Here is a 15,391-nt window from a genome sequence, read left to right on the forward strand (position 1 = left end):
TACATAACTCTAATGTTGAGCTTATGTATTCATGGAACACAAGGATATTAATACATACTGTATTATTACAAAGGAACAGAGCCACACAATGTAAGCGATTGCGATCTGCTTGAGGAGCACATGCAGACAGCACCTGATGAGAGTGAGTTCTGTCTTGTACTTCTGGACATTTAGCTATTACTTCATATTAATTATTATATTAATATTGTTAGTTATTAATTATTACATTGCTATATATGTAGGATAATGCTAACTATTTATTTTCAAATGTTCAGGGACATTTGAGGAGAGAGAGACAGATAAGGACATTGAAGATAGCGAAAAAGACAAGGAGACGGCGCAGCAAGATGGAGGGGGAGAGAGAGACAGGGCGAGAGATGCAACTAATGAGGGACACACAGAGGCAGAAGGGACAGTAATTGTGCTAGAGGTTATTCAGGAGGGAGAGGCAGAAAATGAACAGGAGGAGGATGCCAACACACAAAGAGGAAGGAAAAGACAGAGAAATGTTGAAAATTGGAAAAGGAACAAGCGTAAAAGACTAACAAATTCTGGAAAAAGTTACGTAAATTCAAGAGGGTTGCTGGTCCAAGGAAGGAGGATGAGGGAAAAGAACTGTGCTTCCTGCCGCTACAGATGCAATGAAACATTTCCAGAGGAAGTGCGAGAAAATATATTTCAGTGCTATTGGCAGATGGGAGATGCAGCAAGGCAGAAAGACTACATTCTGAACCATGTCATCAAAGTAGAGAAAAGAAACAAGGAAAAAGTGTCAAGAAGAAGTAATACATTTGAGTATTATTTAACATCTGATGGGCAGCAGGTTAGAGTGTGCAAGGATTTTTTTTGAAGACCCTTGATATGTCAGAGAAGTTTGCAAGATCGGCAGGCGGCCTTAGGCATAGTGAGTTGGGAATGACCCCTCCAAGCAAGAAAAGGCGCCATACACCTCAGAACAAAGTGCCTGAGAGCAGCAAAGACAAAATCCGAGAGCACATCAACTCCTTCCCGACACTCGAGTCTCACTACTCCCGGAAAGACACAAGCAAGCTGTACCTGGAAGGATCTCTTAATCTGGTAAAAATGTATGCATTATATAAACAGAAATGTGAACAAGAGTGGAACATAGAACCTGAAAAATTAAGTATGTACAGGTCAGTGTTTGACAAGGAGTTTAATATGGCCTTCCATACTCCTAAAAAAGATGCGTGTAAATACTGCGAGTGGTACAAACGTCTAGAAGACCACGAAAAAACAAAGCACCGTGATGAATATGATGCCCACAAATTAAGAAAGACCAAGGCAAGAGAACAGAAAGAAACTGATAAAAAGAGAGCAAAAGAAGATGAGTCATGCAAGGTGGTCACTTTCAACCTAGAGCAAGTCTTGACAACTCCCTGGAGCAATGTCAGTAGCCTGTTCTACTCACGCAAGCTCAGTACATACAACCTTACAGTGTATGACTTGGGCTGTAAAGATGTCGACTGTTACATGTGGCATGAGGGGGAAGGTGGCCGTGGATCTTCTGAGATCAGCACATGTGTTTACAAGGACTTAGTCCTCAGGTGAAACATGCAGTTCTGTATTCAGATACTTGTGGAGGACAGAACAGAAATGCAGCGTTCAGTACTATGTGCTTGCATGCTGTGAGCTCGCTGCCCCTCTCAACCATTGACCACAAGTACATGGAATCGGGGCACAGCCAAATGGAATGCGACAGTACAGGCGCAAAGTATGCATCTACTCCCCTGATGGGTATTACACACTGGTGAGGATGGCAGGGCAGGGAAAGCCATACAGTGTGCATGAGCTTCTGCACAAGGTTTTCCTTGATTTCAAATCCCTCTCCAACCACACACTGAAGAACCGATCAAAAGATGAGGAGGGACAACCTGTCCATTGGCAGAAGATAAAGTGGTTCCGCTACATGAAAGAGGACCCAAAGGCGATCTACTTCAAGTACGATGTCACTGCCCCAACCTTCAAAAAGATGATGGTACGCCAACCAACCAGAGCCACCAGTACCATACAACCACCAAGCTCACTGTATGAAAGTCCCCCAGGCATAAATGCCTTGGAAAAAAAAGGATCTCCTCACACTTTGCACCAATGGGAGTATTCCTCATTAATATGCAGAGTTTTACAACTCCCTGAAAGTAATAGGCACTGACAGTACAGAAGTGTAGTTGACAAGAGGAATGTGTAAACATGACAAATTAAATTGAAATTAAATGTTAAATGTCAAAGAAATTAAATGTTTAAGTTTTAAATGTTAAATGTTTTAAGTTGAACTATAGCTAACTGATTAACTGTTTTCAATGAAATACATGAATGTTTCAGTTATGATGAATTGAATTATAATTTTGAAGGCCACGCCCAGGCTAAATAAATGAAATAATAATAAATAATAGGCCTAATAATACCAAATAATAATAAAACAACACTATTTTTCTTATGAATGTCAGGTGTTTGAAACCAATATTTTCTTTGTTGATCAGCAGATACGTCTTATTTTCTTTAAAAAAAAAATGGTATATGCTTGATGTCAAAAAGGCGTATCTGATGTTTTTGCTCTATTTTTAAGATTTTGTAAAGTTTTACAGTATGTTAATTGCTTTAATACATCATAATGTTTTTACTGAAGTACTACTTAATACAAGTATGTATGTGGGTGCAATGTTAAGGTTGAAGGTTAATAAACACAGTTGATTAAAGTTTGGTCATAATTTTGTTTTTGCTCTCCTGTAAAGTTGGTCAAATGCCACTTACGCCCCTCTGGCTCCTATCAAGAAAGCAACATTTTAAAAGAAATCAAACCACGTTCAAACAACATTATTTGTTTGTGAACAATCCATAAAAATATATTAGCCTATTTATTAATTGTGTCTTGCATTTTAAAATAACAATGTATAATGTACAATTTAACACAAAATGTGTCAGATAATTTTACTGAATAATACTCATCTTGTGTCATTATCAACACATTATGTGTTAAAACAGCCTTGACACAATAAATGTGTAAGAAAAATGACACATTACCTCTTAGAGTGTACGTACGTTTCACATTTTTACTGTAGATGCTCTTTGCAATTCTACAGCATTGTGACAGAATTTGATAACTAGTTCAATAATTTTGTATGTAATGACTCAAGCAATGAAATGAAGACTATTAGTTTTATTGGGAACGACTATTCAGCATCCATAAGTATAGTTAATTTTGACTGACATGACATAAGCAAATGATAATGTTATAAATAAGCAGAGAATTGTATGAAGGCAACTGATACAAGCTGTCCAAAAGCATTTGCAATTAGTTCAGAGGAAGGATAAGTTGCTACTATGATGTGCACAAATGACTAAATGTTGTGGAGGTTGAACTAATAGTTATGAGAATTTTCATTCTGATCTGAGAAAAGCACCAAAGCGACTGAGAAAAACTGTAATTTTGAGAGATGAACTAAGGATTTTGAGCAAGAAAGTGTCTTTTGCAGGTAATCCATGGTGTTTTGCTATTTGTACGAATTGTTTTGAGAAATGCACTTACTGTTTTGAAAATGTCAAGGATGATTCGATAAATGTACCAAAGCGACTGAGAAAAACTGTAATACCACTACAAGCATGATTTGTTTATTTTTGAATATTTTATAAATGTAAATCAGGTTTCTCGGCCAAGTATAATAGCATATACAAGGAATTTGGTTTCTGCATTTATCCCATCTGTGAATTAGTGAACACACAAAGCACACAGTGAACGCACAGTGAGGTGAAGCACACACTAACCCGGAGCAGTGAGCTAGCTGCCTTGCTACAGCGGCGCTCAGGGAGCAGAGAGGGGTTGCTCAAGGGCACTTCAGCCATTCCTACTGGTTGGGGATCGAACCGGCAACCCTTCGGTCACAAACCCGAAGCCCTAACCAGTAGGCCATGGCTGCTGCATGGCTTGTGGTTACCTTGTCATACTTAAACAGTCCTTTTGTCTACCACAGTGGGCATGCTATAAAAATAAAAATAAAAATAATTTTAAAAAAAATTGTAAGATTATTTAAAAAAAAAAAAAAACCTAAATAGATAGAAAATTGGAGGACACCTTTTTTCCTTGGTTCTCAGGAGTATATAGCTGTTTGCCTCTTCACACATAAATCTACAGTAGTACAGTACACTGATTATAGAGTCTAGACAAATAGGCGTGCACCATTATTAACCCAATACATTGTGAGTACTTATAAAATAGAAAATATGTTCTTGCATTGAGGACTGACTGGACGTGAATGGATGATGAGATTGAACGGAGGGACGTAGAGATTGATATTGCGCAGGTGCTGGTGCGTGCAAACATCACACAGACCAGCATGTGCAGTTCACCACTGGAGGGGAGGGGCAGTGGGATTCAGCAGGACTGTGAGAAAGTGTCTGGCAGGATCACTTGATGGTGATTGATCCAGTGGCACATGACACACACACACACACACACACACACGTGGATGCAGAGTTTCCGGTTACCCCTGAGGAAAACAGCTCTGTTACATGGCATATTAATAGTTCACCGAGGACCCAAGAATTCACACGGCACTCAGATAAGCCTGGCTCATTTGTAATGAAATCCAATGACCCTGCAGCTGAGGAGCGCTGAGGAGCAAGCTCAAGAAGCAATGACCCATCCCTTCCTCACAGGCCCACCTTCCTCAGTGATGTGAAGGAGTCAATCAGACAGACAGATAGACACACACACACAAACACACACACACACACACACAATATCATTAACTATGGAATAAGTGTTCATTTTACAGAAGTACAGAGAAATTTGTAATTAGAGTGTCTGGATATATATATTATGTATTTACATTGATATAATGACCACTAACAGAGCATAACTGCATTACATGTTTATGTGTAATTATATTTAATAATGCAGTTCTTTCAGCAGTTCAGTTAAGCATTGAACACCTCAAGACTTACTTGGAATAACCCTCAGCTGTGCATTCAAGTTTGTCTGTCTCAAAAGCCAGCACATAATTCATCCCACACAAAGGCATGCCCAGGCACAGGCCCAGGCACAGACACCTGACATTTTTAGCCAATCCCACCCGTCTCCTCAGAGTGTGCAGATCCTGACAAAGCCCTGATCGGCTCCCCGCTCTCTGTTGCTCCCTCTCTCCCTTTCTAACCGCCCTGCACACACACACACACACACTCCTACTCACACACACACACACACTCCTACTCACAAACACACACACACACAAACATACACACACAACACTCTCACTCACACTCACAAACCTCCCCACCCCCCCTCTCTCTCTCACACACACACACACGTCTACACAAATCACACACACACAAGCACCCACACCCAATCCCCCGACATTGACCCACTGAGGAGCTTGGGCCAGCAGACACCGCAGGGGTTTATTTATACCCGCTCTGCTGCGGACAGCGAGCGAGCGAGACATAGCGCTGGCCTCCGACACAGGACAGGCCTCCACTCCACCTGTTCACCTTGCTTAGAGACCCACACTGGCAGGTCCACACCCGACTCCCCAGTGGGTGATCAAGTCACGTTTTATGATCATTTATCAAAAACGTGTCACTGATACATTGTCACTAAACAAGGCAAACACACACACAAAGATGTTGGTTTAGTTTGCGTCCACTCTCCCAGTGGCGGATATATTCTGCCTGTGTCAGCAAGGGCTTTTCCATGTTGCCTGTGCGAATGTCATCACTGCAAGTGCATAAACGATGATGATGATTATTATGTGCCACCCGAGTGTGACTTTAAGACCAAGTTTAGTGCAGCCCGGCCCGTCGTGTAACCCGAGCCATGGACAGTGACAGCTGGGCGAGCGAGGCGAGAGCCAGCGGGATAAGGGGAGAGGACCGACTCGGAAATAACTTCTCGCTTTCTCTTTCTCTCCGACTACCAAAGCCAGACGCCCGTGTGCAAGGAGCAAACGCGGCAGAGATGTCGTCGACCCAGTCCGTTTGGATGTGCGCGCTTGCGCTGGCCATTGTGCTGGTGTTCTCTGGACAAGGTAGGGGGGCTTTGAGCATGAGGGCTGTGGAAGTGCTGTGGAAACCACGCACTTGTCATTTGCTTCTTTGTTCCACCTCCGGTGAATATGATACCCACCAGTGCTCGGTGACTTAACGGAGACTTAAGTAAACTAAAATGTCATAGTGAGTTGATGTTGTATTTGGCAGGAATTGTTTGGTTAGCTGAGGAGGATGAGTTGAAGTAAGTTATTATTGGGCAACAATCTTCCGTTCTTTGATATATTGATATTTGTTTGGCATGATGACAAAAGACAACTTCAGAAACTTAAAAAAACTCTAAAACTAACATTTATATAAATGTAATGCACCATAATGGAAAATAAGCCCAATTATCTAAAAGCCTTCTTCTAACAGAAATGAGAAGTTTTCCCCATGTTTGTACTACAAACCATGCCTAGGGTACAGAGATTTGATTTGGCTGGTTGGTGATTGATTGATTTTGATTTATTCTGTAGTTAGAATATAGAAGATTAGTCTGTTCAAAATTCAGATATACACAGCAAATGAGTGTGTGTGTTATAATGTGTTGAGGTGATTCTCTATTTCATGAAGAATGTGGATTGGGCACAGTTAAATCAAGTCTACGTAACACAAAACAGAAACAACATTTATGTCACCTCGCTATCAACTCAACTAACCTTGTCAGAATAGGCAGAGATGCAATCCTCAGTGTATAGGTTAGATCAGAACAGTAGTAAACACAACGAGGTGTCATTTCATTGGCCTTTCAGGCTGACGTGGGAGTCTTATATTCTTGTCCCAGGGCACAGTCTATCCTCTCCAGTTAACGCTCTGAGGTCATACTCTCTACTGATTGTACCAGACAGGTTTGAAGTGTTCCCTCAAGTTAACAGTGGTTTGTGGTTGAATGCTGATTGAACCATTTAGTATTATGCCAAACCAGACCCACTGTTATAAGAGCATGTTGATGCACAGCAGATGAGCATTGGGGTTTTGTGGTAGTTCTATTCCAAATCTAGTACAATTATCATTATGACAAATCATTTTTGGCCAGGTTAAGTGTTGTACTGCAAACCATGACTGTTGACTGTTGACAAAAGACCGTTGGCATGCAACTGCACTTCACATTGATCATAGTTCCTTTTGGATGGGTTAACAAGCAAAACAACCAATCACAGAGGGCTATTTTTGAGTACACTTTACAATAGACAGACAGACAGACAGACAGACAGACAGAGAGACAGATAGATAGATAGATAGATAGATACGTAGATAGACAGACAGATATATAGATAGATAGATAAATACCGGTAGATAGATAGATAGATAGATAGATAGATTTCAATCAGTTGTTTTTGATGGCTCTAAACTGCTTCTTTCATCCAGACTATTCACATGCATTTACTTGGCGGTGTATCTACACTTTTATCATCAACAACATGGGCTGACAATGACTTTGCAACCAGAACAGCTCACCAATGTTTTCAGCATTGTAAAACAATACACATGAGGTGGTCCTGGTGACTGTGGATTGGTCTTCAATGTGCGTCTCTGCATGCATTGTATGCCGTGTATGAATGCATGCCATCCATGATCCAAACTATCTAAAGGAACACGTCACAATCAGCCTCACCCTCCCTCCTAACCACCCTCATGTCCACCCTTCTTCCCTCTCTCCCTCTCTCTCTTTCTCAGTTGTGAAAGGGAATGAAGAAGCACAGCTAATCAAACAAATCTTTTCAAAGTACAACAAGAACATCCGCCCTGCAGAGAACCCCGTAGATAAGGTGGAGGTGATGCTCAAACTGACTCTCACCAACCTCATTTCCTTGGTATGGATCACATGCATACTTTTAACTGGATAATGACATGAAACTATTGCGTATATCTGTAGTCTTGTTGAATACCATACATACCAAACATCAAGTTGTGTAGACACTAGGGGTGCACCAAATAAGGTTCTGCCATATACAGAATCCATTATTTAAGATTTGGCCGAATCACAAACCGAATTCCCAGTAATTTCTGTGAACACCACCAAAAACTGTAAAACTGTGAAATCCAATGGCATTAACAAAGCATGATTATTGCAGCAAACACACACACAGGGACATAACACAGCACTTGAACTGGTTGCATAGACACCTATTTGACTAGATTTTTGTCTCTCATGTTACATGAAACTGCTTACATATTGCTACTTTACAGTAATCACAGAAATCTCTCACTGTCTTTCAGAATGAAAAAGAAGAGACTCTCACAACCAGTGTTTGGATTGAACTAGTAAGTTTGACATTTTTGACATTTTCTGGTATTTGTCTAGCAGTTTGCCTTTTAATTACCCTTTTTGCATTTTCCTCTTATTATTCACACTTTCTTAACTCTCTTTTTGCTTGCACTACATGTTTTTTTTCCCGTTTCACAGCAATGGACAGATTATCGTCTGTCGTGGAACACCACTGACCACCATGGCATTGAGGTGATCCGCGTCCCCTACAGCATGGTGTGGCTTCCTGACATTGGCCTGGAGAACAAGTGAGGCTTGCTATCCTTCCTAAACTACGTCTAATATCACTGTTCACTTTTTTTTCTTGGGTTGGTCATTTTGGATGCTAATAATAATAAGTATTATAGTGTTGCTTTCATATGTCCATGAAATGCTATTTTGTCACTGTTTTGTATGTTAAACATCTTGGGTTTTTTTTTTCTTCCTTTTTTGTAGCATTGATGGGAAGTTTGATGTAGCATACTATGCTAACGTACTCATCTACTCAAGTGGATATATGTACTGGCTCCCCCCTGCCATCTACCGAAGCACCTGCGCCATCGAGATCACCTACTTTCCCTTCGACTACCAGAACTGCACACTTATCTTCAGGTCAGGATTGGATATGTGTGCATGACGTGTGCGTAATGTGTCCACGAGATTGACATTTTCTACACATGAGAATACACATGCTCCTATTGATGGTTGTGAGAGCACCCATTGTGAGCTGGTGCACTCACTACATATTTGGCTGGCTGGCGCTCAGGCAGAGAGATGTAGGCCTTTTGTTTGTTCGTGCTGCATGGGACTAATTTACGAGGTAGTGAGCGTGGAAATGTTTGGCCAGGATGCAGGGCTGGCAACTCCTGTCCTTCTACACAACGCAGGAAGTTGGATAGAAGCACACTCTAGACTTGGGAAACAGTTTCATAATATTACGTCTATTTTCATATAACCAAATCAAATGAATGATTGTCATCAAACCTACTATTTTCTTTTTATTAAGTATTTTTGGGCTTTTTACCTTTATTTTAGATAGGACAGCGGAAAGCCTGACAGGAAGTGAGTAACCTGACCTGGATCCCCGTGGGTACTTGGGCCTAATTGTGGTCTGGTGCTGTAGCCAGTTGCACCACAGTGCCCCCCTCATACCAACTAGTTTCAAATAGGCAATGAATCTAGTTTCAGCTTGAATGATTCTCCGGCTGGGAGAAGGTTGTGAGGTGGAACTCCTGAAGTGGTTTGCTGGAATTTTTGACGATCAATACATTTGGAACGGGAGAGCTGAAAAATATAAATTCAGGCCTTTGACTTTTTTATTGCTTTGTCCTAAGGTCTCAAACCTACAGCGCTAGTGAAGTGGACCTCAAGCTGGCTATCGATGACGAGACGTCGGATCCCATTGAGTGGGTGGTTATTGACCCTGAGGCTTTTACTGGTAACATTTGTGCTACAGATTGTCTCTCATATTGCTAGACCACAATATCCTCTCATGTACACCGCAATTTCCCGTCTATTAACGGAGGTTTATACACTGATTTTACAGATGTCCTAATACACAGATGTCCTAATACACAGGGGGGACTGTACACGGGAATGCATTTCTTTTTCTGTCATTCCCCTATCTGATCTGATTCTGATTCAGTGGGCTATTGGGCACAGTGGTTAGTACACAGGTGCGATCAATAGAAGGTTTTGTCTTTTTTATTTGCATAAAACACCATCATGCAGTTTATATATGTGGTTAATACACGGGAAATTACTGCACTTTAGGTGACTTCCTAAAACACCTGTGCCCAATATCAGTCAACGCTAACTTTGACTTTAACAATATGCAGTGCCTTCAGTTTCAGCTCTAACATCAGCCGAGGATGTGCACACTTTCTTGACACTCTTTTTCCCAACTTGACAGAGAATGGAGAGTGGGCGATCAAGCATAAACCAGCTCGAAAGATCATCAACAAGAGCTACACGCCAGATGACCTGGAATACCAAGAGATCTTCTTCAATCTGATCATCCAAAGGAAACCACTTTTCTACATCATCAATATGATTCTTCCCTGCTCGCTCATTTCCTCTCTGGTCCTGCTGGCCTTCTTCCTCCCTGCCCAGGGTACGTGTGTGTGTGTGTGTGTGCGTGTGTGTGTGTGTTATGTGTTGCTGAAGATAAGTCTGTTGTTACTGTATGTCAATACGATGCATTATTCTAATATAATTTAGTGATGATCAGTGTATCCCTTTGTCTCTCATATTCTACTTGCCCTGAACATCTATGAACGCACACACACACGCACGCACGCACACACACACACACACACACACACACACACATGCAGCTGGTGGACAGAAGTTGACCGTATCCATCTCTGTGCTGCTGGCCCAGACTGTGTTCCTCATTCTTATTGCTCAGAAGATTCCGGAGACGTCACTGTCCGTTCCTCTTATTGGAAAGTGAGTGGGAGCATGTTATTGTTATTGTTTATCCGTCACTACTATCATTATGCTTCAGTTTGCACTGCTTTATGTTTCTAACTGTACACATGGCATGGCTTTTGTTTACCCCTGCCTCACCAGTCTTGTACTAAACAAGCAGCCAAATGATTCATCCCCGTTTAAACATTGTTGACCTTTCTCTGTCCTCTTAGGTACCTGATCTTCGTAATGTCAGTGACCACCATCATCGTCACAAATATGATTATTGTGCTCAACTTCTCCCTCCGCACACCCAGCACCCACACCATGTCCCGCTCCATTAGACATGTATGTTCACACTCCCAAATGCATCTATACCAAGTAAATGTACAAGGATACAAGGAAGTTTATTGTCACATGCATATAGTTACTGGATATAAGAACTGCAGTGAAATTATGGCTGGTGTCAGCCTGTTTGTGCATTTATGGGGGGGGGTAAAAAGTGCAGTAGAAGAGGGGTTTAGTAGATTAAGTGGCAAGGGCTGCATAAGAAAGGTGGGGAGGATTGGGATTGGGGGGGGGCACCAACAAGGAGCACCCAAGAGCAACAGGGGCAAGGAAGAAACTCCCTTACCAAGGAAGAAACCTTGGGCAGATCCACGGCTCAAGGGGCTAACCCAACTGCCAGGGGTCTTGGTGTGTGTGTTGGGGGGATGACAAGGGAGATGGGATAGTGTGCTGTAAGTATGTTGGGGATGTGTGTTGGAGAAGCTTCCTGATGAAATAATGTGCTGTGTATGTAGGGGAGGGGGGGGGGGGCATTGTACTGCAAGTATGGTGAAGGGACTTACTATTGCAAGCAGAGTACTGTATGTATGATGTATGTGAGTGGTGACAGTGCAGATGTGTGTGTGGGCGGGAGGGGAGTGGAGCAGTGACTGTGTGTGTGTGTGTGTGTGTGTGTGTGTGTGTGTAGTGTAGGGCAGAAAGGCTAGGCAATCAAGGACATGGGTAGATAGATGGAGGAGAAATCAAAAATAATAAATAAAAAGTTCTATGGAGATGTGCAAAAGTTGGAGAAAGTCAGATATGTGTGTGTGTGTTTTGACGTGCGATGAAATAAAAAAATAAATGAGGTCTGTAGCATAGGGAGAGGGATGTAAAAGTGCTAAAAGTCATGTAGGTGTGTGTGTGTGTGTGTGGGGGGGGGGGGCGGGTTCATGAGTGCTGAGGAGTGAATGAGTGCAAAGTCAGTATAGTGTGAGTTCAGAGTTCGGATGGCCTGGGGATAAAAACTTCTCCTGAGTCTCTCCGTTCTGGCTTTGTGACTACATAGGCATCTTCTTGTAAATGTATCCACTAACTCTGTATTATACTAACTTGCTGTATAATAATAAGGCAGTACTCAGTGTTGACCTTTCTATGAGCAGTATCAATTCCAATCAATCAATCCAAGCTCCTCTCCCTCTCTCTATCAGCTCTTCCTGCAGGTTGTCCCTCGTTACCTGGGCATGGACCCCCTGGTGGACGATGGGGAGGGCGAGCGAGAGGCGGAGGGCGCCAGGGAGCGGCGGCGGAGCTCCTTCGGCCTGATGCAGCGGGCGGAGGAGTACGTGCTGAGGCAGCCGCGCAGTGAGATGATGTTCGACCGACTGCGAGAGCGCCATGGCCTAGTTCACTCCATTGGTGAGATTCTCCCCATCACAATGTCCGTCTTTGGGTCATGGAATATTACAGTCACCTATCACTAATTACTAATGATATTACTAATCTTCTGATCACCGGAAATAGAGCTGAGTCTATGACAAGTTTACAATTTCAGCATCTCCTGCACAAAACACCTTAATGTTATCTCAAATATCAAGGGCTTTAATATGTATTAAACATGAATATGTATTGTAATATTCAGGCAGCCATTTTTGATGCCTATTATTAAAACCAGGACATGAAATGACAAAGCACTCTCGTTAAATGTGAAATATAATTCTTATCCAGTACACTTTCTGTCTAATTCAGAATTGCACCCCAATGTCAGCTGTCCATTCGGTGCATAGCCCTCAGATATTTGAACACAGTTCTGGCAATCTAAAAGGAAGCATAGACTCCAGTGGACTTTTGAAGCCAGCCAACACACACATATGTTTACAGAAGGGAAGGGTATGATTTGATTGGTTGCTCTTCTCAAACATCAACAATCTTTCACAAGCATTGTGGGCGGTATCTGTTTTAGGATCACTGGTTAATTCATCCGTGATTGTAGATGAAAACTAGTTCTTTGCCATTTATGCTACTGTCTCTCGCCACAAGTCATGAATGTACTAAGAGATGATGGGTTATTTTTGTGTCACTTGCTCCCCCTAGTGGATGATATTGATGTAGGCACCACAGCCACCCTTTACAAGAGCCTGGCCGAAGCAGCACCAGAGATAAAGGAATGTGTGGATGCCTGTAACTTCATTGCAGAAAGCACCAAGCAGCAGAATGACGTTGGATCCGTAAGTGAATCTTTTGTGTTGTCGAGAATATGACGTAGCTTCTGAGCCACATTAAAATAGTTTGCTAACTAGCACCGTGACCTTTTCCTTCAAAATGCTGTCAAATGCAATATAATTGACAGTCAAGAATGCTTGCCTTTTTCCTGATTGGGAAATACATGGGACCACTTTGAAAGTTTAGTTGCAGGAGTGCTGCACTACTACAGCGAAGCCAGCTAGTATAGAGAATACCACTTTTAGCACAGCAGTTTTAACATGATTCCAAAGACTATATCCACAACTGTAAATACATCAAAAATATGTGTTGCCCTGTCCCTACTTACTGTCCTCTATCTTTGGTCATCCTTCCTTCAGGAGGTGGAAAGCTGGGTGCTGATTGGGAAGATGATTGATAAGGTGTGCTTCTGGGCAGCTCTCTTGCTCTTCACTATTGGGACAGTGGCAATCTTCCTCATGGGACATTTCAACCAAGCTCCTGAATTTCCTTTCCCTGGGGAAAACAAGCGATACAGTCCCTCTTAGTAATCAAAGGCCCTCTTGCCATCTCTCAACATTAGCCTTCCCACGTGGTTAAGAACAAGGTAGTGTAGTAACATCATTATTTCACTCTTGGCACATCATTTATTTATTCTATTTATAGGAATAACATCTAGTGCCTTTTGGTCGATGCAAGTGTTGCATTGATGTGATGTTTCTGTTTTTGATTTTTTTTTTGTAAGACATTTCTTTCATTATTGTATTTTCATTTTACGTATGTACATCATGTCACTGGTTTATTTAATGTATGTGTAATTGTACTTGTGTTGTGTATTGCTTTTTTTGCATTTCAAACCTGTATCTACAATGGCTTTGGTAAAGGTGTTTTACTGGTTTTAATCTCGTTCCCCCCTGATGATTTATTGGTACTGTGTGTTCACTTACAACTTAGCTTTGTGTTAGGTGAGCTCTGTTAAATCCCTAAAGTTTACAGCCATTTGAAACCTATGATATGTGATCATGTGCCATTGTATGGAGGATACATTTGTCACTTCAGCAATACAGTATTCAGATGATTTAGGAATAGTCTCCATTCTGACCATCAGCAGTGCTGTTTACTGTTGATGTTACTTTTACATGCAGAAAGTACTGTCTTACTTGAAACCTGTGTAACTTTACCATGTTCATGACAGAATGCTCAGTGACATGGAGAGTTGACTGCCGAGAAAACTGTATCTGTGTGAATACTTAAGATGACTGTTGGTGAATATGTTATATAATATGATGCTATGATACTATACAACAGACATTTTCTATCCAATTGTCTCACGAGTCTGAATGCACATGACAGTGTGATGAATGTAGCAGACATTGCGATCCCATGTCTGTGTGATGACTCCTCAGGGGTATATAAGGTACTGTATGTAACAGATTGTCTGAAAAGAATATGCAAATTCCTCAGATTTGACTGGAGAAAAGGTCTGAGGTTTTCCTTTGTTCATATACTTTAAAAATCCACTTAATACTAAACAAAGTTTTTTCAAATGTGCTTTCACAAACTGCAGGAAATCAAGGTAGGCCTATTGACTTGATTGTCACACCATTAGAAATGAATATTAGCATTACATTAAATAGGAATGGTAATAATAGTAATAGTATTATTACATTACATTTACAATAGCCTAACTTATTTGGGGAGGCTATAGACAAATAAATGAAGAATGAAGAACTCTACCACAGCTATGGAAAATGTTATACACTTTTAAATATGGTGACATGAAAACCTATCATCAAAAATATCATTAAGTGAAGACTGATTCGAATGCCTTCACTTAACTACTCAACACAGTTAAGTATAGTCAGGCTACATATCTGCTGTAGCCTATAAGACCTCTGCAGGCCACTGAAAGGTAAATGTAGGCCTAGCCCATGTTATTGTATCTGCAGGGGGCATTAGTGAGCAGATGTTTTCTACATTCCTCTTTTGCCGCCTCAAGAGTGTTGAGTCTTGCCCTCAATACCAACATTGTTGAGACATGACCTGCACTCACATCTCAATAGTTTTGTTGTGACCACTTTACATTATGTTGTGTTGCTTTCTTTTTAGTCCAAGTTATTCTGAATCTTAACTGTGGATTTGTGTGATAAACTGTAAGTGTGTTTATTTAGATAGCCTAGACTACGACTTTAAGCTACACTCAGCTAACTATGCCAAATGAAT

At 41.4% G+C, this 15,391-nt stretch overlaps 2 protein-coding genes across 2 annotated transcripts in view; one reads left to right on the plus strand and one right to left on the minus strand.

Moving 5' to 3' along the window:
- Positions 1 to 13,648, minus strand: part of gltpd2b (glycolipid transfer protein domain containing 2b) — a 27,321-nt gene extending 13,673 nt beyond the window's left edge. Inside the window, exon 1 of the mRNA XM_042092497.1 lies at positions 13,518 to 13,648. The gene's annotated coding sequence lies outside the window, so the exon portion shown is untranslated. The remainder of the gene's footprint in view (positions 1 to 13,517) is intronic.
- On the plus strand, positions 5,635 to 14,491 carry chrne (cholinergic receptor, nicotinic, epsilon). Its single transcript, XM_042092492.1, has 12 exons — positions 5,635 to 6,038; positions 7,717 to 7,853; positions 8,260 to 8,304; positions 8,447 to 8,556; positions 8,744 to 8,899; positions 9,622 to 9,725; positions 10,200 to 10,400; positions 10,624 to 10,738; positions 10,933 to 11,047; positions 12,178 to 12,385; positions 13,061 to 13,194; positions 13,549 to 14,491. Exons 1-12 carry the CDS (start codon positions 5,828 to 5,830, stop codon positions 13,714 to 13,716), a joined length of 1,704 nt encoding a protein of 567 aa, XP_041948426.1. The 5' UTR covers positions 5,635 to 5,827; the 3' UTR covers positions 13,717 to 14,491.
- The last annotated feature ends 900 nt before the right edge of the window (positions 14,492 to 15,391 follow it).

This window comes from Alosa sapidissima, chromosome 5 (assembly GCF_018492685.1).
Source record: "Alosa sapidissima isolate fAloSap1 chromosome 5, fAloSap1.pri, whole genome shotgun sequence".
NCBI lineage: Eukaryota > Metazoa > Chordata > Actinopteri > Clupeiformes > Clupeidae > Alosa > Alosa sapidissima.